General features: G+C 36.7%; 1 protein-coding gene across 2 annotated transcripts in view; it reads right to left on the reverse strand.

Annotated features, from left to right (window-relative positions):
• The window catches only part of LOC150093424 (sodium/hydrogen exchanger 7-like), a 495,244-nt gene that overhangs the window by 288,680 nt on the left and 181,352 nt on the right, over nucleotides 1-25,212 (reverse strand). For both annotated transcript variants that reach the window (XM_090414003.1, XM_090414004.1), the window contains exon 6: nucleotides 20,480-20,585. In XM_090414003.1, the coding sequence (XP_090270129.1) occupies nucleotides 20,480-20,585 (106 nt within the window). The remainder of the gene's footprint in view (nucleotides 1-20,479; nucleotides 20,586-25,212) is intronic.

Genomic DNA, 25,212 nt, shown 5'->3' on the forward strand with positions numbered 1-25,212 from the left:
TCCTGATGGTGCCCCCTGGCGGGCTATATTGGTAGTTCTTGGCCTTTGGGCTGAAGTTCTGATAAATGTTTCCCAAATTTGGGGCAGTCTCATGCATCCAAATTTGTTGAGGTTTGGCATGTTCCTAAGGGCTGAGGCTGATTCCATGAATAGTCTTTCATATTTGAACTTGCTGTGGTGTATTACTGTGGCTTTCTTCCATCTTATTCTGTGGTGAGTATCCAGAGCATGGTCTGCAAGCCCAGAGTGGCTGTACTGGTGAAATCGGATGTAATCCTTGTGTTCTGAGATTCTGATATTTGCTGTCCTGCCTGTTTGGTCAAAGTAGGACAATTTACAGCTGCAAGGGACCTGGTATACAGCAGGTAGGTCTAGGGGAAGTGGTTGGTCTTTAGTGGAGCGGATAAGGGATGCCAATTTTTTGTGTGGTCTGTAGCAAGTGGTCGAGTCATGTTTTTTTAAGATTTTGTTGATTTTTTCCGAGGTGCCTCAGACGTAAGGAATGGTGATGGATTTAGAGTAATCTTTTTTATGAAGGGGGGGGGGGGATAACTGGTTTAAGTATTTTTTGGATTCTTTCTTTTTTTGGGGGGGGGGTAGCCATTGGCTGAGAAAGTGTCACGGATGTGATTTAGTTCAGTGGTTAGGGCTTTGAACAGATTATTTTTGCCCTGTTGAATAGTGTCTTAATAACTCCATATTGTTGTGAGGGAGGGAGGGGGTGATGGGATTGTTGGTGAATGTATCTGCCTGTATGGGTGGGTTTTCTATAAACTGAGAAAACCAAGGTTCCATCAGGTTGGCGGAACCATCTAGTGTGTCTAGGAAGGGGAGGTTATTGTTTTCCTCTTTTTCCAGGGTGAACTTGATTCTACGGTGTTGGTTGTTTAAATGTGTTAGGAAGGAGAGGAGTGAATCCGGGCCATGTGGCCAAATAGCGAACACATCATCAACATAGCGAAGCCATATGGTAGGTTTTTGTGGGGCTGAGTTTACGGCTTTCTCTTCAAAAGTCTCCATAAAGAAGTTGGCCAAGGGTGGGGAAAGTGGTGAACCCATGGCTGTCACCTCTATCTGTTTATAGAATTTTTCCTGCCAAACAAAATAGCCTGAGTTCATTGTAAACTGAAATAGGGCTGAGATATCGGGAGGAAATTTAGCTTGGATTAGCTCTAAGGTTGTCTTTGTATTAAGTTCCCAAGAAGATGGCAACGTGACGTTTGCCGAAATATCGGAAAGTATATATTAAAGTTTATTTAATTTATATTTCTAGTGTACGCTGTCAATTCCTTAATTATTAGTTATTATGATCTTGACAACTGGGAGAATCCTGGAGAAAAGCTGGGAGAATCTGGAGAACTGGCTGGAATCAGGCCATTTGGCCTGAATTCAGATTGTTCTCCCACTCTCTCTTCCTGAATTTTTCTCACACTCATTTCAATTATGCCCACATAAATCTTACCTGGAACACTTAATAAATACCTCTGTAATTCTCACATTCAACTTTATTCTCTTTTTTATAGCTATTATATGGGAGCAATGAGAGCTCTACTCCAATCATCTGGAAATTAACCTTTTGACTAGATTCTCTGAATTATGCAGTGGAGCCACTACAAAACTTTTCCTCCATATTTAATCTTTTCCAGTCAAGTATCATCTGATCCAGTTGACTTTCATTTCAAGTTTTTTATGACTTTTTCTAGTTGAGGTATTGATATGTACAACTGTTTGCATTCCTCTTGAAAATTTTCTATTACTGTTCTGTCACTGGTTGTTTTGTTTAAGTCTTTCAAATAATTACTCTAGACACCTAGGATATCCTTATCTTCAGTTTTGATGTCGCCTTTATTATCTTTGATTCTTTTGATAGCACTCTTTCATCTATTTCTAAGCTTTTGAATAACCTTCAGAACAATTTGCCACCTTCCTGATATGTGGAGAAAGAAAAATTGTTAAAACATCAGATTTTAAAGATCAGAGGAAATGAACAAAGAGAAAGAAAAAGTTCTACTGGGTGTCTGGACATGAACAATGAGTATGTATGTGTAGCCATCATACTTGTGTTTAACAAATTTAAAGGGGCTGAGGTAATTTAATAATACCTTACTGATCTTTGAATGACCATGGAAATATCCATTGAAAATACAGGCAGTAATTAACAGAATATCCTTGTGAAAGATAGGATAATAAATTTGTGAGAGCTCAGTAATCAATAACTGCTTAGGGATGTAATCTCAAATGTGAGATAAGTAGCTTCTAATAGATAATTAGTAATTTATACATATTTAACTGTTGTTTAGAGGTAAATTAACACATGAAGCAAAGAAGAAAAACTAATTTCTTCAATGCTGAAGGGACAATGGTGGTTCTAATATGCTTATATCAAGAAACACTGATGAAAAGATTCCAGAAAGAAAAATCTCATGTCCAGATGATTTGAATGCTATATAAATGATGAGAAGAAAAGGGTTGTGTTTTGCTAACACTGAAATTAAGAGGATTATCAAACCTCACTGAAGAATGGTTTAAAGATTGAAATTTAGGATTATAAAAATAGATCTAAAGGTTTTGGTGATTTAAGTTGTGCATTTTGTCATATGAGAAAGAGAAGTGCAGTGTAGGGTAGTATCATCCTTAAAACTGTGATTGGATTTGCAGAAAACTAGACAAAGTTATTGATATGGGAAAGTAAGCTGCTAGAAGACTTTTTTTTTTTTTTTTTTTAATTTTGTGGGTAACAGTGGAAAAGATTCATTTGAGTGCAATATAGAATATGGGGGTGAAATAAAAGTAACACAGAAGTGGAACAGAAAGCAAGCTTGTCATCTGGATATTAGCTAAGTTTCCTGCTTTTGGTTGCAAAATCAGTTTTCAATGGAGGTGAGTTCCAAAATATCCAGAGGTTGAAGGATAAGAACATATAAATACCATCATCAAATTCCTGATATGTACCCTCAAAGGGTGTACAGGATATGATAGTACATGAAAAATTTATATCATAACTAACTTCCTATCTACAATTTTCCTCCAAATCAATCTGTTACCTGTCAAGACTCTAACATTGTCAGATTTTATATTTCTCTCTTTTAAGATGCTTTTTACCATATCAATCCACCTATATCTTGGTTTCTGGGTCTTTTTCCACTTGTTTTGCTAATCTTTCCTCTCCCATTCTAATTAAGTGACCAAACACCTGAGATTAGCTCTGCTAATACATTCCTGGATGCTAACAATTTCAAGTTCTTTCCTAATATCCTCATTTTTAATATGATATTGCCATTGATGCCATCTGTTCACGCCCATAATCTTTCTCAGGACACATATCTGCCTAGTCTTGATCAAGTGTTTTACTTCTAACCCAGCTCTCAGATCCATAAGTTAAAATTGGTTTGAACACTGTCATGTATATAGCTAATTTAGTGTTTTGACTAATTTCTCTCTTATTCCATATAAATTAATTCAGTTGACTTCCTACCATACCAGCTTTGTTGATTCTGTTGTTTATTTCCATATTTAATTTACCATCTTCACTAAAAATCGTGCGTAATTGGCTGAAATGTTTTACTTGTCCTATAGGTTCTCTATTCACAGTGCAGTTGATATTTTCAATGCTTCTGCCTATTTTCATGGTCTTTGTCTTATTATTGCTGACCTTCAAACCATATCAATTACAACAGTTAGTCAATTTAGTAAGAGAATCTTGCAGACTTGAAGTGGATTTATTTAGAAGTATAACATCATCTGCATAAGGCAAAGAGCTGACATTAACATCTCCAATTTTTATATCATGTTTAATACCACTTTCCTTCATAATGTGATCCATATAATAAATTTAGTTTAATCCTTTATCCAAGTGTGAGCAAACAAAGTTCGCACCTGAAAATATCTTCAGGACTGGGGTAAGGTAGTACAACACCGGGCAACTCATAGCAAAGGTGGACCAAGCTAACATCACTCCCATCTCAGTATCTCCCATAATGTAAAACACATCTGTTTGCAGATATGTATAATGTTATGCATTAAGGGAAGGGCCGCTACCCAGACTAGTTTTGACCTTCATTGAGGTCTCTTCAGTGGAAGCCAGGCCCCGAAGTGGAGATACTAGGCAGAAGCAATGGCGAGGTCATCTTTACCTATAGGAGTTGCCAAAAGGTGTGCCACCTTTTTATTAAATTACTCTGGATTTAGAGAAAGATATTGAAAGTTAATTTTCCACTTGGTTAGACTATAATAAATTTAGTTTAATCCTTTATCCAAGTGTGAGCAAACAAAGTTTGCACCTGAAAATGTCTTCATGAAATATGAAATTCTCTGTACAATCTAGTGTCCTGTACCAGGGAGAAAACATCACTATCAACAATAACATAGTCAATGAGGCTTTTCTTATTCCTTGCCTCTTCTCTCAATGTGAATTTGTGCATATTTTTATGTTGGTAATAACCAGTCCATGTCCTGAGCAGAAATCCAACAGACATTTGCCATTATTATTATTAGCTTTGCTCTCTTTTCTAAATTTTCCCAAAATATTTTTGTATGTCTGACAATCATTTCCTACTCTGCTATTTAGATCCCCAACAAGGATCAACTTTTCCTTTTTCATTGTGTCAGTTGCTTTCTCTAAGGCCTCAAAAAATTCCTCCACTTCTACCTTCGTAGAACCTTCTGTGGGACCATAGGCACAAATAAGTCTCATTGTCCAGTTCCCGATTCTCATATTTGCCCACATCACTCTACTTGAGACTGACTGCCATTCAAGAAGATTAGCCTCGTATTTAGTGTTGAATACTGTGGCTCCTCCTTTTCCTTGATTGTAATTGCCTCAAGATAATATTTTGTATTTATTGCGTAGAATGATCTCACCTTTTGTCTTTTTTGTTTCAGTCACCCTTATTAAGTCGATCTGCTACTTATCCAATTCCTCAGCTAGCGCCATTTGTTTTCATTCAGGCTTCTTATGTTGATAGTACAAATCTTGATCTCTGGTAAAATTGACTTGTGGTGTGTTTTAGGATTTGGTCCAGTAGCTGACTTTTCGCTGTTTGCCCTGGTTCCCTGGCAAAAACAACGGGAACCTTGTTTAACTGGGAGATGTCCCAGCCGACATGAAATTCTGTCATGTTGTACCATCATTTTATATTGTAGTTTAAGCCAATAAGAATACAATTTGGTCAGCTGAATCTAAAATTGCCAGCCCATCCTCATTCGTTCAGTATCCAGGTTCTGTGATGCACTCTGTTAGATACCTAACAGGGTGCATCACAAGAAGATGAGGAGTGGACATTAGGTCAGAAGACACATTCCTTTAAAGGCTATGTGGAGGTCTCCTCTCAGTTATACAGCTTTGACCCTTAAGCACCCTACATATAAACACAATAAATAAAAATAAGATTTACTGAAAGTAAATAATGGATGTTGTGCACTGAAAACTAATAGCACATCGGTGTAATTAAACCAAGTGGTCAAAAAAATGCAAAATACAATTACTACTTCTTTTCTTCTTCTCTCTTCCATCATCTATGTGGGTGATGATGAAGCCGAATGAACTTTTTCCGCTTCTGTCTGTCCCTGGGGAGTCCGAACAATTCTGTCTAGTTTAGTGCCACTTGTGATTTGGTTTTCAGTTCCTCGTTTATTTTTCTATCCATCTAATTCTGGGCCTCCCTTTGGATCGTTTACCTTCCACCATTCCATATAAAGGGCTTTAATTGGTAATCATTCTGTGTCCATTCTGGTCACATGGCCAAACCATCACAGTCTTCTTTCTTGGATTTTGTCTATTATTGCTATTTCTTGTTTGAGTCATTTCCTCCAGTATGAAGAAGCCCTTGATACTAGGGCAAAAATGGTATACTACTAAAAATTACAGAAGTAAAATCTGTATTATATTTAATTATTATGAATAATTAATTAAAAGAGACTACTTCCCTGACTACCTGGAGATAGTCAGGGACTTATTGAGGGAGGTCACATTGCATCAGCTGTCATACTTCATTCACACTGCTTGCACACAACATCTAACAACAATTCATTCCAATCACATAATGAGAGAAAAATCTGGATCTCATCCCATTCTTGGAATCATTCATTCTCAGCTTCCAGGAATGAGAGGGATGCCCTCTCATCCTTACTCCACCATCCATAAATGAAAAATTCCATCAACTGAATTCCTGTATGATCCTTTCAGAAGTTTGTAAGTGTCAATCATAGTGCCACTCTTTCTTCTGTTTGCTAGTGTCAGCAGTCTACAAATTCTTAGTCTGTCTTTCTTCATCAGTATGAAGTCATATAAGGGAGGTCTTATCAAGGCCTTGTCATGAGACAAAATGAAATCCTAATCTTCACATGTCAAAGCTTTTTTCAGTATTGCAATTATCATTTGAGTTGTATTTGCAATCTTTGTTATATGGCTCACAAACTTCGACTTCCTATCTACTAGCACTACAAGATTCCTAGCCTGATCAGTTTTTTCCTAGCATAATCCCACAAATATAATATGACAATGGATATCTAATTGCGTCAAAGTGCACGACTTTATGTTTACTGACTTTGAACTGACATCTATTTTTCATTGCCCACAATTCTGGCGTATTCTAATCATTCTGCAAGTACTGCACATCGGCCACATTGTTATTATTATCTGAGACCTCCAGGTAGTCAAGGACTCATTGAAGGAAGCTATAAATCACCCAACCAGCTATCATATCTTCCCTTAAATTCATTCACACTAGATGCACTCCCTACCCCTAAGGGCAAATTATTCCACTCAATCACTCATTGCTCTCTGGGAGAAAAACTTAGCTCTTACCTCTTTCTTGACTGCAAATAAATTTAACTTTCAGTGATGCCCCAGTATTCTCTCTCCATCTTCCATATAATGAAAAATTTCATCAGTTGATATCCTGTAACACCCATTCAAAAGTTTATAGACCCCTATCATATCACCCCTCTTTCTCCTGTTAAACAGTCTGCAATCCACATACTCACAATCTATCCTCATAATCTAAATCCCATAATCCAGATATAATCTTTGTAACTCTTCTTTGCACCCTTTCCACAGCTTCTTTATCCCCTTAGAACCCGGGAGACCAAATCTGTGCACAATAATCCAAGTGTGGTCTTATCAAAGCCTTATATGCAAAATGACTTCATTATCCTTAAATGTCAAAGTTCGCTTCAAATGATGTCATTAATGTAGAGATTGAACAATAATGACCCAAGGACTGAACTCTGAGGTACACCACTGGCCACCTTAAATCTGGCAGATTTGCAGTATACCAATTTTTGATATCTGTCTGTCAACCATCCCCTGATCCAAGTCGAGAGTTTATATTCCAATCCCATATTCTCCAGTCTATGCAATATGCCTTTTGTGTGGTACCTATCAAATACCTTACAAAAATACAACATCATAGTGTATCCATTCTCTTTATCAACTGGGCCATAACATTATAAAATATGAGCAAATTGCAAAACATGACCTTCTTTTAGTAAACCCCTGCTGTTCCTTGCAGAGTATAGTATGTTTGTCTACTCATTTCTGTATGCGAGTTCTTACCAACTTCTTTAAAATCTTCACCACCATACCAGAGATACTGATATGTCAGTAGTTAGACACATCAGTTATTGAACCACCCTAGTACAATGGAACTATCATGCATTCCTGTGGTATCATTCCTGAGCTGAGATTCAAGTTGTGCAAACATGTGAAAGGCATAGCCCCAATTCAGCTGAACGTTTCTTTAGCAAACGAGTTAATATTCCATCTGTCCCTATAGACAAATTCTTATCCAGGTTATGCAACAAGCTCTTCGACTGCATTTGCACGAATCTCTAACTCTTCAACCAATGTAGCAGTTGCAGTGTGCACCATGTTACATACACCTGATTGATATATCGTAGCAATGTGAGCACTCATTAACTGAACAATCTCACTAGCTTTCGATACTAGAGTACCATCTGCATTCAATAAAGTTATTCTTCTACATTCATTCTTTCTTTCACGTGCAGCATAACGATAAAATTCTTTTTGAATTGCCTTTAGCTTGTATAACTGATTTCTTTTCATACTCCGTTTTAGCTTTCCACACAATAGTCATTACTTTTCTGCCGTGAGCTTTATATATTTCATAACTTTCCTGATTACCCTACCTATCTTTGCGTCATCAGCAAATAGCTGTATGTTGCATGTCAAATCATTTTCAATGTCATTAATGTACACTAGTTAGCCTTAAATCTTGCAGACCCCCATTCCCCATATACCACTTTTTGATATGTCAGTCAGCCATCCTCTTATCCGCACTAATATTTTATAATCCAATCCCATATTCTGAAATTTATGCAACAATCTTCCATGCTGTATTAATATTATCAAAAGCCTTAGCAAAATCCAAAAGTACAATGATATATATCTATTCCCCCTTGTCTAGCTCAATTGTAACATTATAGAATGTTAAGGGAAGATCGTGTTTTCTAAAACATCATCTTCCTGACATGACAGAGAAATTCCAATGCAATTCTGACATTGTTTTAATTCCCCCCCCCCCCCCCCACTTTCTTTTTTTCATAGGGTTACGAAGTAATTTTATAAACTTGGTTATTTTACTCCCAATCCCAAGAAAGCAAACAGTTAAGTTTGTGCCTGAACGTAGTTCAAGTCTAAAGGTGGTGCAACACTAGGGCAACTCATTGTAAAGGTGGGTAAAGCTCTGATCACTAAGAGATGTATACTGCAATACATTATGGGCAGGGTCACTACCCAGACCGGTTTCAACCTTTTTTGATGTCTCCTCAGTGAGTAGCTAGACCCTAAATACCAAGGTTTTAGTAATACAGAGCCTAATCAACTTTACCTATACAAGTTGCTACAAGGTGTTTTTATTTTGAATATGAATCTCTGGAGGAGATATAGATGTAAATAAGTTTTTTTACCTTGGGAATAATGTATATTAGGGTTACCAAGTAATTTTATAACCTTGGTTATTTCAGGTGCAAACTTAACTGTTTGCTTACTTGGGATTGGATTAACCAAGTTTATAAAATTACTTGGTAACCCCAATATTATTATTATTACGGGTATCTCCATGGAGTCAGTAGACTCATCGCGGGAGACCCAAGCTAGCAAAACAATATCTGTCATATCTCTTCTTGAATTCATTTACAGATGAAGAGCTCACAACAAAGTCAGGCAATGAATTCCACTCATTCACCACCCTCCAGGCAAAAAACCTTGTTCTGACACCTTTGTTAACCACACTCTTCTTTAATTTCCAGAGATGACCTCTTGTTCTTCCATCACTATCACACAGCTGAAACATTTCCCCTGCATCAATCCTATAAAAACCTTTTAGTAATTTGAATGTTTCTATCATATCCCCTCTTCTTCGCCTATCAACCAATCTCTGCAATCCACAAGCTCTCAATCTATCAATGTAGGGAGCATGTTTTATATCACTCACCAACTTGGTCACTCTTCTCTGAACCCTCTCCACAGCCTCCTCATCTCCAAGGAATCCAGGTGACCAGACCTGAGCACAGTAATCCAAATGTGGAAGTATCAATGCTTTATAAAGGGGAATAATAACCTCTTTATCTCTGGATGTCAGTGTGTTCCTCAACAACCAAGTAATCCTATGTGCAATCTTGGACACCTTAGCAATGTGTCCTCTGAACTTCATCTCCTTATCTACCAATACCCCTAAGTCCCTAGCCTCATCAATCTCTTGGAGTACCTTTCCATCTATGTAGTACACAGCTGGTAATCTTTTAATCCCAAAATGCATGACTTTACACTTTTCCACATTGAACTGACATCCATTTTCTTTTGCCCATTTTACCAGCTTATTTAAATCCTCCTGCAAACTTTCAACATCAGCTTGATTTTTTATTGCACTACACAACTTTGCATCATCAGCAAACAACTGAATATCTCCCTTTAAGCCGTTTCCTATATCATTTATATACAAATTAAACAACATTGGCCCAAGCACAGAGCCCTGAGGCACACCACCGGTCACCTGCCTCATTCTGGACTCGGCTCCTCCATACACCACCTTATGGTATCTCTCCCTGAGCCATTCTCCTATCCATATCACCAATTTAATATCCATTCCCATCTGCTCCAATTTGCGTAACAGTGTTCTATGGGGTATCCTGTCAAAAGCCTTAGCAAAATCCAGAAGTACCACTGTGTAGCCAGTTCCTTTGTCCAACTCTGATGTTATTCTATTATGGATAGTTAATAGATTGCTAAGGCAGGATCTACCTTTAACAAAACCATGTTGGCCTCTATAGAGTATCATATCCTGATCCACCCATTCTTGAATTTTGTTTTTAACCAACTTTTCCAATACTTTTACCACTACTCCTGAGATGGTGATTGGTCTGTAATTCAATACTGCAGTTTTAGAGCCACCCTTATGCAAAGGAACCACTTTGCTTAACTTCCACTCCCTAGGGACCATACCAGAGTTCAAACTTAAATTAAATATCCAGGTAAGAGGGGTTGACAATTCATTTGCACATTCACGCAACACCCGAGCTGATATTCCATCTAAGCCTACCTATATACAAGCCTACTTATATACATCATTCCCAAGGTAAAAAAACTTATTTACACACACACACACACACACACACACACGTGGATGTATTCCTTAGCTTCTACTCGGTTGTTATGGTACATTTTAAAAATAGATATTTAATGACTTAAAACCGAGATAAAATATTAAGTTTTAATAAAAATGAAACAACTAGTTTCAGCCTTTTACAGCCTCCATCAGGTATCCACTAAAGGTAGAACACAATAATAAAAATTGAAGTTACAAAAACTGAGAATTACAGGCAAAAATGCAATACATAATTAACATAAAAAACATTGTATTTTTTAAGTTGTTCTTTCCAATGCGCCATTGTTTATTGCGTGCGTGCTTGTAAGTTCTCGTGAGTGCCAGTATTGAACAACTACAGCATGGCTATCAGGGATGTTGTAACTTAAATTGCTGTTCAAATGTTCAGGATTAAGGAGGATTTCCCTGGATTCCACAATTTTCCTTTCAAACTCATCACTGCAGCGAAAAATGTTTTCGGATTTATCCCAGGAAATTGAGTGACTTTGGAGATCATCATCAGGATTGTTTGAGAAAAGAACATGACTGGATAGCGCAAATGCATGTGATCTTTTATAGGAGATGCCTCTCTTATGTTCTTCTATACGTAGTTCAATAGATTTGTTAGTCTGTCCAAAGTAAGGAATATTTTGAACAGACTAACAATTGCACCATAATTTGTATACACCTGGATATTTTAGGTTTTGATGAATAGGCTTCGGATGGCTTATAAGAGAACACATTTTGGGAAGTGTAGTGAAAAACGTCCTGATGTTGTATTTTTTAAGGACTTCAGCCAATTTATTGGAGACTGAACTAATGTATGGGATAGAGATGTTACCTTTAAAATTAGTAGTTTCCGTAGTACACTGCCTAGGAGAATCCAGAAGAAATTTCTTAATAGTTTTTTTCAGAATATCCATTTTGTTTAAAGATAAGAGAAAGGCGATTAATTTCTTTTTGGAGCTCATCTGGTTCATTTAAAAGAGAGCGTGCTCTGTGTCCTAAGGTAGAAATAGTTCCAAGCTTTTGTGGTGGAAAGTAATGAGATTGACAATGCAGATATCTATTAGTATGAGTGGGTTTTCTGTATATATATAGAGATTTTAAATCTATCAGAGCATTGTGTAAAAATTACATCCAGTAACGGAAGGCAGTTATTTCGTTCTAGTTCGGCAGTGAATTTTATATTAGAATGCTGGTTGTTAAGATGAAGAAAATCCATGAGAGATGTGTGCCCGTGCTCCATATAATAAAAATGTCGTCAACATAACACCTCCAAAGTTTCGGCTTAAGTGAGAAGGACGATATGGCTTTCGTTTCAAAATCTTCTAGGAAAATGTTTGCTAGAACCGGGGATAAAGGGTTGCCCATTGCTAGGCCTTGGTTCTGTTTGTAAATGGAGTCCCTATATCTGAAGTAGCCAGATTGTATTCAATACATTGATTGAATAAAATACAAAGCAAATATCTTTTTAGACAATTTGTTCTTTAGTAATGTTAATACCTCCTCAGCAGGGACATTAGTAAATGATGAGATAATGTCAAAACTTGCAATGATATAATTTTTACTGATGGAAATATTTTTGATATGAGAAACGAAATCTGTGGTGGTTTTGATGAACGATGAAGATTTATTGAAGAAACACTTGAGGTATTCTGCAAGATGTTTAGAAAGCTTATAAGTGGGACCATAAATTCCTTCCACAATTGCGCGAAGAGGGGTGTTTTCCTTGTGGATCTTTGGAACTCCATAAATGTGTGGTATAAGAGGGTGTAGAGAGCGTAAAGAAAGGTAAATATTGTGAGGAAGTTCACTTGTGGTCTTTAACAGATTATTTGTGCGGTTTTGTAGTTCCCTTGTTGGATCATCCTGAATATCTGCACAGTCAATCTCATCACTTTCCACCACAAAAGCTCGGAACTATTTCTACCTTAGGACACAGAGCATGCTCTCTTTTAAATGAACCAGATGAGCTCCAAAAAGAAATTAATCACCTTTCTCTTATCTTTAAACAAAATGGATATTCCGAAAAAACGATTAAGAAATTTGATTCTAGTAGCAAGGCTTATACGTTAGTTAGACATAACTGGTAATTAGTTTACGGAATTAACAACGCATATAAAGTATATTAATTAAAGGTAACTTTAATGAAATTAAAGAAATAAATAAATTTCAAAAATAAATTAATGAAATTAAGAAATTTCTTCTGGATCCTCCTAGCCAGTGTACTATGGAAACAACTAATTTTAAAGGTAGCATCTCCATCCCATACATTAGTTCAGTCTCCAATAAATTGGCTAAAGTCCTTAAAAAATACATCAGGACGTTTTTCACTACACTTCCCAAAATCCGTTCTCTTATAAGCCATCCGAAGCCTATTCATCATAACCAAAAATATCCAGGTGTATACAAATTATGGTGCGATTGTAATATTCCTTATTTTGGAGACTAACAAATCTATTGAACCACGTATAGAAGAACATAAGAGAGACATCTCCTATAAAAGATCACATGCATCTGCGCTATCCAGTCATGTTCTTTTCTCAAACAATCCTCATGATGATCTCCAAAGTCACTCAATTTCCTAGGATAAATCCGAAAACATTTTTTGCTGCAGTGATGAGTTTGAAAGGAAAATTGTGGAATCCAGGGAAATCCTCCTTAATCCTGAACGTTTGAACAGTAAGTTAAGTTACAACATCCCTGATAGCCATGCTGCAGTTCAATACTGGTGTTCACGAGAACTTACAAGCACGCACACAATAAACAATGGCACGTTGGATAGAACAACTTAAAAAATATGTTTTTTATGTCAATTATGTATTGCATTTTTGCCTGTAATTCTCAGTTTTTTGTAACTTCAATTTTTATTATTGAGTTCTACCTCCTTTAGTGGATACCTGATGAAGGTATCTACTAAAGGAGGTAGATTTTCATTTTCATTAAAACTTAATATTTTATCTCTGTTTAAAGTCATTAAATATCTATTTTTAATATATTCCTGAGTTTCTACTCTGTTGTTATGGTACATTTTAAAAATAGATATTTAATGACTTTAAACCGATAAAATATTAAGATTTAATGAAAATGATACAACTAGTTTCAGCCTTTTACAGCCTTCATCAGGTATCCACTAAAGGTAGAACACAATAATAAAAATTGAAGTTACAAAAAACTGAGAATTACAGGCAAAAATGCAATACATAATTGACACAAAAATGTTGTATTTTTTAAGTTGTTCTATCCAACGCGTCATTGTTTGTTGCATGCGTGCTTACAAGTTCTCGTGAAAGCCAGTATTGAACAAGTGCAGCATGGCTATCAGGTATGTTTTAACTTAAATTGCTGTTGAAATGTTCATGATTAAGAAGGATTTCCCTGGACTGCACGATTTTCCTTCCAAACTCATCACTGCAGCGAAAAATGTTTTTGGATTTATCCCAGCAAACTGAGTGCCTCTGTAGATCATCATGAGGATTGTTTGAGAAAAGAACATGACTGGATAGCGCAGATGCATGTGATCTTTTATAGGAGATGTCTCTGTTATGCTCCTCTATACGTAGTTCAATAGATTTGTTAGTCTGTCCAAAATAAGGAATAATACAATCGCACCATAACTTGTATACACCTGGATATTTCAGGTGTATACAAGAAGATGGGTACTATGAGAGCTCTACTCTGATCATCAGAAATTCGACCTTTTAACCAGGCTCTCTGAATTATGCAGTGTAGCCACTGCAAAACTTTTATGACTCCATACTTAAGCATTTCTGATCGAATACCATCTACTCCAGCTTGCCTTTCCACATTTTAAGTTTTTGACAGTTATTTTCTACCTTAATGATATATACTCCTCTTTGCGTTCCTCCTAAAAATTATCTACTACTGTTCACTGCTTGGTTTGTTTAATAGTCTTTCAAAGTAGTTATTATACAGCACTTTTTCCTCCATTTCTAAGCTTCAATAGCCTTCAGAACATTTTGTCACCTTCCTGATATTTATTTTCCATATTCTTACCATGACTTTTGTTTAGCTACTTTTACACATAGCTTTGCTCTCATACATTTTTATTGGTATACTTTTAGGGCACCTGCCGACTTATTTGCTAAGAACTTTTGGTTTGCTTTCTTGTTTTCCAGGAATGTTTCTTTACCTACTTGTATTCACCATGACGTTCTTATCTTTCTATCTTTGCAGACAACTTCACTGCACACTTCCCTTGCTGAATCAATGTCTTCTTCAGAGTTTGCCACTGAGACTCCAAGGTTTAGTTCTTGTTTTCAATTCGATTAATTTTTTCTTCAATAATAGTTTGGAGGACTGGGCTAAGAGAAATGGATGTCAGTTTAATGTGGCAAAGTGTAAGGTTATGCACTTTGGGGTGAAAAGAACAGCAGCAGTATATCGCATTGGTGGAACTGTACTCCAGGAGATTGATGAGGCCAGGGATTTGGGAGTGCTGGTGGATAGGGAGTTGAAGTTTAGGGGTCACATTGCAAAAGTGACTAAAACAGCTCACCAAATCACTTGGCTTATGAAAAATACTTTAACATGCAGAGACAAACAAGTTGTTGTTCCTCTGTCGAGCCTTGATAAGAACCCATCTGGACTTCTGTGCCCAGTTATGGGCACCAGGGTTTCTTCGTGATGGGGAGGAAGTGGAGAGGGTCCAGAGACGAATGACCAAGATGATAGCAGGTCTGTGGAATGAACCTTATGAGAATAGGTTGAGGATTTGTGGGTTGCAGAAATTGGACGATAGGCGAAGGAGGGGTGATATGATTGAGACATTCAAATTACTGAAGGGTTTTTATAAGATTGATCCAGAAGATATTTTTGAAAATATGACTGGTGGTGGGAGGACTAGGGGCCATACATGGAAGCTGGGCAAGAGCGTGGTTGACAAGGGTGTTAGAGCTAGGTTTTTTACTTGGAGAGTGGTGAATGAGTGGAATAAGCTTCCAGAGTCTGTTGTGGGTGCTATGACCGTGAATGAGTTCAAGGCAAGATATGATAGATACTGTGTGAATGCTGAATAGTTGTTCCAGACATGATGTTAGGGCCTCCCTCGATGAGTCTGTCGACTCCTTGGAGTTTCCCGGAACAATAATAATAATAATAATAATAATGTTTGTATAGTCAAGTCTACAATTATCTTGTAATAGCTGCTCAACTTTAATTGTTTTTAAGACTTTCTTACGTATTGTTTTTTTTTTTTCAATGTGAGATCCATTTTTATCCTGCTTAGTACTAATTAATGGTCACTTCGTATTTAAAATCCTCTGTACACTCTTGTATCCTGAACTAGCATGATGATATCACTATTAACAATGACATAACATTGTTGATAGTGGTTTTTATTATTTCTTGTGTTTTCTCTCCATGTCAACTTGTGCACATCATGTAGAAACATGGTAAGTTAGTAATAACTAGTCCATGTCCTGAGCAGCAGTCCAGTAAATACTTTACCATTATTATTAGCTTTCCTCTTTTCTCCCAATTTTCCCAAAATGTTTCTATATAACTGGTGGGATTCATTTCTACTCTGCTGTTCAGATTTTGACAAAAACTGGTGAGATCTTTCTGAGCAATAAATACAAAATGTTATATTCAGGCAATGATAATCAAGGAAAAGAAGGAGTAGCCATAGTATTCAACACAAAATACGAGGCTAATCTTCTTGAATGGCAGTCAGTCTCAAGTAGAGTAATGTGGGTAAATATGAGAATGGAGAACTGGACAATTAGACTTATTTGTGCCTATGGTCCCACATTACTATGGTCCCACAGAAGGTTCTACTAAGGTAGAAGTGGAGGAATTTTTTGATGCTATAGAGAAAGCAACTGACACAATGAAAAAGGAAAAGTTGGTCCTTGTTGGGGATCTAAATAGCAGAGTAGGAAATGATTGTCAGACATACAAAAATATTTTGGGAAAATTTGGAGAAAAGAGCAAAGCTAATAATAATGGCAAATATCTGTTGGATTTCTGCTCAGGACATGGACTGGTTATTACTAACACCATGTTCCAACATAAAAATGTACACAAATTCACATGGAGAGAAGAGACAAGGAATAAGAAAAGTCTCATTGACTATGTTATTGTTGATAGTGATGTTTTCTCTCTTGTGCAGGACACCAGAGTGTACAGAGGATTTGAAATTGTAAGTGATCACTATTTAGTCTTGAGCAGGATAAAATTGAATTTCATATTCAAAAGAATAACATGTAAGAAAGTTTTAAAGCGAATAAAAGTTGAGCAGCTCTCAGATGCGAACTGTAGACTAAAATACACAAAGATTATTGAAGAAAAAATGAAAGAGTTTGAGAACAGGAACCAAACCTTGGAGATTCAGTGGCAAACTCTGAAGAAAACATTGATTGATTCTGCCAGAGAGGCATGTGGTGAGGTTGTCTGCAAGGATAAAAAAAATCAGAACTCCCTGGTGTACACAGGAAGTTAAAGAGACAGTGAAGGAAAAGAAGAAAGCATATCAAAAGTTCCTGTCAAATAAGTCAGCTTGTGCTCTTAGAGAATACAGAGACAAATGCAAGAATGCTAAACACTGTGTAAAACTAGCTAAACAAAAGTCATGGGAGGACTTTGGCAAGAATATAGAAAATAAATATCAAGAAGGTGGTAAAATATTCTGGAGGTTGTTGAAGAAGCTTAGGAATGGAGGAAAGAGTGCTGTAAAAGGAGTTAGAGATGATAAAGGTAACATGAAAACGGTAGAAAAAGATATCCTTGAAGTATGGAGTAATTACTTTGAAAAACTGCTAAATGAAACAAGCAGTGATGACAGCACAGTGGTAAAAAACACTGACTAGGCATGCAGTCAGGAATACATATCCATACTTGAAGTAGAAAAAGCCATCAAAGGCTTGAAATGTGGAAAGGCACCAGGAGTAGATGATATTCAACCAGAAATCCTGAAGTATGGTGGTATAAGAGTCTTACAGTGGCTGCACTGCATAGTTCAGAAAGCCTGGACAAAGGGACGAATTCCCAATGATTGGAGTAGAGCTCTCATAGTATCCATATATAAAAAGGGAAATAAAACTGAATGTGAGAATTACAGAGGTATTTCCCTACTGAGTGTTCCTGGCAAGATCTATGCAAGTATACTTGAGAAACGGTTGAGAAGAATTGTGGAAGAAAAGCTTGGTGAAGAACAAGCTGGATTCAGGCCAAATGGAGGCTGTCAGGATCAGATCTTCACTTTACGACAAATAGTCGAGAAAGCATGGGAATATAACAGAGATCTGTATTTAAGTTTTGTCGATTTGGAAAAGGCATATGACAAGGTGCCAAGAGAGAAGCTATTCAATACGCTACAGTTATATGGTGTCCATGGGGCATTATATCAAGCAATACTTAGTCTTTATTTCAGTTGTAAGTCAGCAGTTAGAATTGAAGGAAGTACAGGAAGATCGTTTAATGTTAAATCTGGTGTGAGACAAGGATGTACATTATCCCCTCTGTTATTCGTTATCTATATGGATCACATTATGAAGGAAAGTGGTATTAAACATGATAACAAAATTGGAGATGTTAATGTCAGCTCTGCTTTATGCGGATGATGTTATACTTCTAAATAAATCCACTACAAGTCTGCAAGATTCTCTGACTAAATTGAATAGCTGTTGTAATAGATATGGTATGAAGGTCAGCAATAAAAAGACAAAGACAATGAAAATAGGCAGAATCATTGAAAATGTCAACTGTGTTGTGAATGGAGAACCTGTGGAACAAGTGAAACATTTCAGCTACTTAGGCACGATTTTTACTGAAGATGGTAAATTAAATATTGAAATAGACAACAGAATCAGCAAAGCTGGTATGACAGGAAGTCAATTGAATAAATTCATATGGAATAAGAGAGAAATTAGTCGGAACACTAAATTAGCTGTATACAAGACAGTGTTTAAACCAGTTTTAACTTATGCATCTGAGAGCTGGGTCAGAAGTAAAACACTTGACCAAAGACTAGAGACCGCAGATATGAGAGTCCTGAGAAAGGTGCGAACAGATGGCATTAATGGCAATATCATATTAAAAACGAGGATATTAGGAAAGAACTTGACATTGTCAACATCCAGGAATGCATTAGCAGAGCTAATCTCAGGTGGTATGGTCACTTAAACAGAATGGGCGAAGAAAGATTAGCAAAACAAGTGTTCTCTGCCAGGTTGGCAGGAAAACGACCCAGAGGAAGACCAAGATATAGGTGGATTGATACGGTACAAAGTGCCTTAGATGATAGAAATATAAGATCTGATAATGTTGGAGTCTTGACAAGTAACAGACTGATTTGGAGGAAAATTGTAGATAGGAAGTTAGTAATGATGTAATTATTTTCATGTAGTACTATCATATCCTGTACACTCCTTGAAGGTACATGGCAGGAATTTGATGATGATGTTCAGATTTCCAACAAGGACCACTTTTTCCTATTTTCTTTATGTCAGTTGCCTGTCCTAATGACTCAAAAAAATTTCTCCGCTTCTTCCTTAGAAGAATCTTCTGTGTGACCATAGGCAAAAATAAGTTTCATTGTCCATTTCCCCATTTTGAAGATTGCCTACATAACTCTACTTGAAACTGCCTTTTCATGTTTATTGAAAATCAACAAGTTTATTTACATGTTTGATAATGAATGCTATCATTACTCCTTCCTTTCCTTGATCATTATTGCCTGAAAATAACATCCCATACTTATTATTTAGCAGGATCTCACCTGTTTGTTTTCTTTGTCTCGATAATGCCAATTATGCCCATATGGTACTTTTCCAATTCTTCTGCAAGTTCAATTTCTTTTCCGTTAATATCCTTATATTGATCTTTCTTATCTTCAGTTTCTGATGTTGGATTTCTTCTTCTAAATGTTGAGTTGGAGATTGTTCCAGTAGCTGACTATTCAGTGTTTGCTCTGATTCCCTAATGAAAACAGCCTGGGCCTTGTTTATCTGGGCGACACTCCAACAAACATGAAATCTAATCATGGTGTACCATCATATGTATTTGTGGTTTAAGCCAATAGAAAGTACAATTGCCAGCCTGGTTGGCTGAGTGGTTAGCATATCTGCTCTCCAGTCAAAAGGTTACAGGTTTGAATCCCGCCATGGGCATGAATGTTTGCGATTGTCTGTGGAAATATTAGTGGTGGTGGTAGGTGGTTAGTTGTAGTTGATGAAAAGTTGTAGAGTAGGTGCTCTGCCTCGATGAGGCTTTGGACTCCCTGGAGGTGTTATGTAGTAGTAGTAATAATAATAACAACAACAACAACAATTTGGTTGGCTAAGTCCCAGATTGCCAGACCATCCTTGTTCATTCAGTACCCAGTAGATACCTACTAATGGGGTGCAACATGTGAAGGTGAGGATTAGACATTAGGTCAGAAGCCCCAGTCAGTCTCTGCATTCCTGAAAGGCAATGTGGAGTCTCCTTCCAGTTACTTGGCTTTGACCCTCAAGTGGCCCCTTAAACAGCATAATGGGAACCCAAAGGATACATAATGGATATACTTAGTCAATTCATGTTTCATTTATATATCACATATAGATATCAACATAAAATTGCACTGAATCCAATCCAATTAAGAAAGTTTTGCTATAAAGTGAACTTAAACTGTTGTTAACAACATCTAGCTGGATTTCTTATAACTTTAGCTCACTAGAAGATTATTACAATTGGGTTCTAATTGGATTTTGATTTTTTATTTTATCAGAAGAAGTAATTTCTTTGATTATTTTTTGTGTTTAACACATCCTAGAAATGTGGTTTGGGGTGGGGAAGGGACCTTAACAGATGTGTAAATATAAAATAAAAAATATTTACTTAATTATGAGAGTATAAGAAAAAGTACAAACCCTGAGAGTACAATTGCCACTGCATCATTCAGAATGCTCTCCCCAAATACAAGAGCATACAAGTTTACATCTACTTGAAGATCATGGAATATAGCCAGGACAGTAACTTAAAAATAAAATAAACAGGATATTAAAATAAATACACAAATTCAAAGGGCATCAGCATTACAAAAGATATTAAGTTTAGAATACATATATTAAAAAAAATTACCATGCACGTGAATGTAAGAAATCATACATGCAAGGCAAAATTTCATGTAGACAAAAATCATTTTGTCAAGAATAAAATAACCTGATTAATCATTAAGTGTATGTAATTTCTTTCCTTTAAGTTTTTAAATGATTCAATGTTAAGGAAGTGAGTATCTCATTATACCAAGCCTTGATCAGACCAGATATGGCTTGCCAGGATACAGTTTCAATCTACTTGGGAGGGGTTCCTCTGGCCATCTTGCCCTTTTTTTTTTTTTTTTTGAAAAATAAGATAACTGCAAAAGGTCCAGAAACAACTAAGATAATCAGGACTGTGAAATGTTTTAAATAAGAATAAGAGCTGAAGAAATATCAGTTACAAATTTAGATAGATAAAAGAAGGAAGAATCATTTATAACATAAATAAAATGTGATGTACAGCCATTTTATACCAAACTGCTTTTAAGTGAATATGAGAGCAGAACAACAATGACACATCAGTTTCAAAATGCTTTCAAAAATTTTTCTATGAAGCAGATTCTGAGGTGACCTGGAAAAATTATCTACAAATGTCTAAAACACAAAATTATCTTATGTAGCTCTCCCACATGAAAGATTTTTTTAATAAACCTATAGTACATTCATACTGTCATTGGGGTTAAGGACGTTTTCCTTTTTTTTTTGTTAATTTTACACACACACATTAGAAATTTACAATTGATACCAGCAGGCAAACCCTAATATTGGGTATGTCCATCTTTGTCTTTGATCCTCCTGCATCCTTTGAGGGAGGCTTTCAGCAATGTGCAGCAGACATCAGGTGAAATTTGTCTCCATTCCTCCAACAATCTGTCACTAAACTGCTGCTCTGAACCTCAATCGCCACTCCAATTTGTCCCACAGGTATTCTATGGGGTTGAGCTCAGGACTCTGTGCAGGTCAGGGCAGTTGTTTAACACCCATCTCTTCATATTATTCCATAACAGCTGCTTTGTGGCATGGGACATTGTCTTCTTGATAGTAATAACACAGGTCTGTTCCATAAAAACTCCAAAGTGTAGGCAGCACCGGATTATTCAGAATATTAAGGTACTTAGATGCCTCCATGGAACCGTGGACAACGACCAGTGGTCCCACTCCAAACCAACTGAATGGACCCCACACCATTACTCCTTGTTCTGCCTTGTTTGTTGTTGTGATGCTCAGCTTGTGTGCATGCTCTTCCATGGAAACCTAGTAAACAGAGTTCTTTTCATACAGTATGAGTGGTCATCACTATGGTGTTACTGGTGCTCTGGAACTCATCACAGATGGTCTGTGCCGATTGCAGCTGGTTTTTGTGTGCCACCCGTTTTAACACCCTCCTGTCCCTTCATTTGTTGATGACATAATCATCAACCACTGATTTTGGATGCTCCAGTTCAGCAGCAATGGCACTTATGGACATGTCACGATGACAAGTCACCGTGACATGTCCATAAGTCACAAGACAAGTCATGTTGCCATACCACTTGTATTCGACTGTTACGATGAAATACTGGTTCCTACTATCTGTACTGGTTTTTATGTTATTAACAAACCTGGAATGTTCCATAACTTCAAATAACAGGGGTGTCTGGACAATCATTGGTAGATAGTGTGTGCATGCATTTTTAAAAAAAATTTTTTGGTATACTTTTATTTTTTACATAGTTTAAAAACTCTGCTCAAAACTGACCAAATGTGGAACTTTTTCAAGTCAGCAATAAGCAGGGCGGTGGTCTCACGCTAGGCATTGATATTCATCTCCTATCTAAAGACATCACAAACATCCATGACCATAGTGGGATTCAAACCTGCAGCCTGTTTATTGGAGAGTGAATACGCTAATCACTTGGCCAACTAGGCCAGCAATGTGGATGTGTGGAATTAATTTGAAGGTAGGAGAGATCTGTCTGCTACAGATGATGTGCATTTCAGTGAGAATGACAGTGTGAAGCTGAGTAGATTGATGAAAGGTGGAGAGTCAGCCAGTGAGAGGAACAAAAACTAGCCATACCAGAATTGGTATAAGATAAAGGAAGAAGCAAGACAAGATGAAGATGGCTTCAATGAGAACGTCAAAGGACTTGAATGATGGGGGTAAGGAATTGTAGGAAGGAAAGGGGGACCAGGAAAATAAGCAACTGTATTTTTTTCCTGGCCCAAATCATTGGTGTCAGTGAGGCATGGTTAATAGATAACGATGTACTCATGGGAAGTGTCATGGTTACTGCATTTTTCAAAAAGACAAAGGATAAAGATAAAGTGGGGTGTTACTGATGATTTCAGAAAAGTTGTGTCCTCTCAATGTACAACTCAAAAATGTTATGATAATGACTCTGGAGCATTACTGTGAAGTTGAGTAAGCACATATTTTAGATACTTAATGAAGTGCTACTGAATGTACTAGAGAAGATGAAAAGTGGAAAGGCATGTGGCAATCACAATATAGCAATAGAAATGCTTAAGACAACTAAAATTACTGCTGATAAATTTCAACTGATTTTAATGAATTTTCACTATTTACATGGTGAAAAGTGAAATTACTTTTCACTATGTAAATAGTGAAAAGTAATGATAACTATAATCCCATAAGATTTCACTCGATGAAAAAATTGGAGAATATTAATTTAATTATAAATATGATTAGAAGTGAAATAGAAAAGATATTCAAGCATGAACAAGTTAGTTTTAGAACATGTGGGAGTACTGCACATCACACTTCTACCTTAAGGGACATCACTGAACAAAGCCTAGAACTTTAGAAGTTCATTACACCTAAATTTTATAGGTTTTACCCGAGTGTTTGACTGTATTGATAGAGAAACATTATGGTTTATTATTAGAAGCTATGGAATTCTGACAAATATATAAGAATTTAAAGAAAAGTAAAAGTTATGTTACTCTACAGCAAAGATCAGAATGGTTAGAGATAAGGACTTGTATGAGACAGGGTTATATAATGGCATAGTCATTGATTGGATTAACAGAAAAGTTATTGGTGTAAAAAGAAGAGGAATTAAAGGGAATCCTATGTCACATTTGGAAGATCTAGGTTATGCAGAGGATACTCGTGATATCATGAAAATACATTAGCAGATAAGCAAAATCTAAAGTCTGCATAAAACAGATGAAAAGGTTGGTCTTAAAATAAATATGACAAACAATAATTCTTAAATTGAACAGAAGCAAATGTCAAAAAAAAAAAAAAAAAAAATCAACATGTACTAGAAGATTCTGGTAGATAGGCTTATACATTGGTTAATCCTAATTATTATTTTTTTTCGCATTTTATTAGTATAACAAAGTAAACTAAAATATTAATTATAAAAAACTTTAATACTTTCCTATATTTCAGCAATGCTATATTGCCATCATCAGGGATCACAAAAAACAATGATATGTGCACACAGGCACTAACACTGGGCAAATGAGGTTGAAGAAAGGGAACTGAAGTCGGGCCTAGAGTCCTAAACGGTGCCTCTTACTGAACTAAACTGGGTAGTCTTGGCCATTAGATTGAAGCTCTTAGGATGAATGCTTCCCAAATTTGTTGAGATTTGGAAAGTTTTTCAGGGAGGAAGCAGATTCGAGGAACAGCCATTCATATTTTTATTTGCTGTGGTATAATAGAGTGGTCTTCTTCCAGCATATCCTGTGGTGGGTATCCAAAGCATGGTCAGCAAGTCCTGAGTGGTTGTATTGGTTGGAACAGGATGCAGTCTTTATGTTCAGATATTCTGGTATTGGCTGTCCTGTCTGTTTGTTTAGATGTAGTAGGACAGTTTGCAACTGCAAAGGGACCTGGTAAACTCCTGACAGGTCTAGGGGAATGTGGCTGGTCTTTGGTGGAGCAGATAGATGCCAATTTCTTATGTCTGTAAGTGGTTGTAAGGTTGTATTTCCTTGGGGTTTTTGTCAATTTTTCGGATGCGCCCCGGATACATGGAATGCCAATAAATCTTGAGTAATATCTCTGCTCTGAAGTAGATGGGGGGGGTTGCAGTTACAGGATTTAAAATTTTTTTTTTGGGGGGGGGGGGTTATAGCCATTGGCAAAGAAAGTATTGCAGATATAGTCAAATTCAGTGGTTAGGGCACTTATCAGAACTGATTAATTTTGCCCTTTTATAGAGTTTACAGGCTGCATGTAATCAGTCCTAGGAAAGGGAGACTGCTGTTTTCCTTTTCTAAGGTAAACTAGATCCTGATATGTTGATTGTTTAGATGTGTTAAGAAATTATGGAACATATCTAGGCCACGTGGCCAAATGGAAAACTGGTCATCTATATAGCGTAGCCAGACAGTGAGTTTATGTGGGGCAGAGTTTAAGGCCTTTTCTTCAAAGGTCTCCATGAAGAAGTTGGCCAGGAGTGGAGAACCCCTGACTGTCCTTTCTATCTGTTTGCAGAATTTTCCTTGCCAAATGAAATAGCCAGAGTTTGTGGTTAACTGAAGATATCAGGAGGAAATATGGCTTCATGAGGTCTAAGGTATCTTTGAGTAAGACATTAGTGAAT

Source organism: Typopeltis vanoorti, chromosome 24 (genome assembly GCF_054136105.1).
Source record: "Typopeltis vanoorti isolate ZY-2024b chromosome 24, IOZ_Tvanoo_1.0, whole genome shotgun sequence".
Lineage (NCBI taxonomy): Eukaryota > Metazoa > Arthropoda > Arachnida > Uropygi > Thelyphonidae > Typopeltis > Typopeltis vanoorti.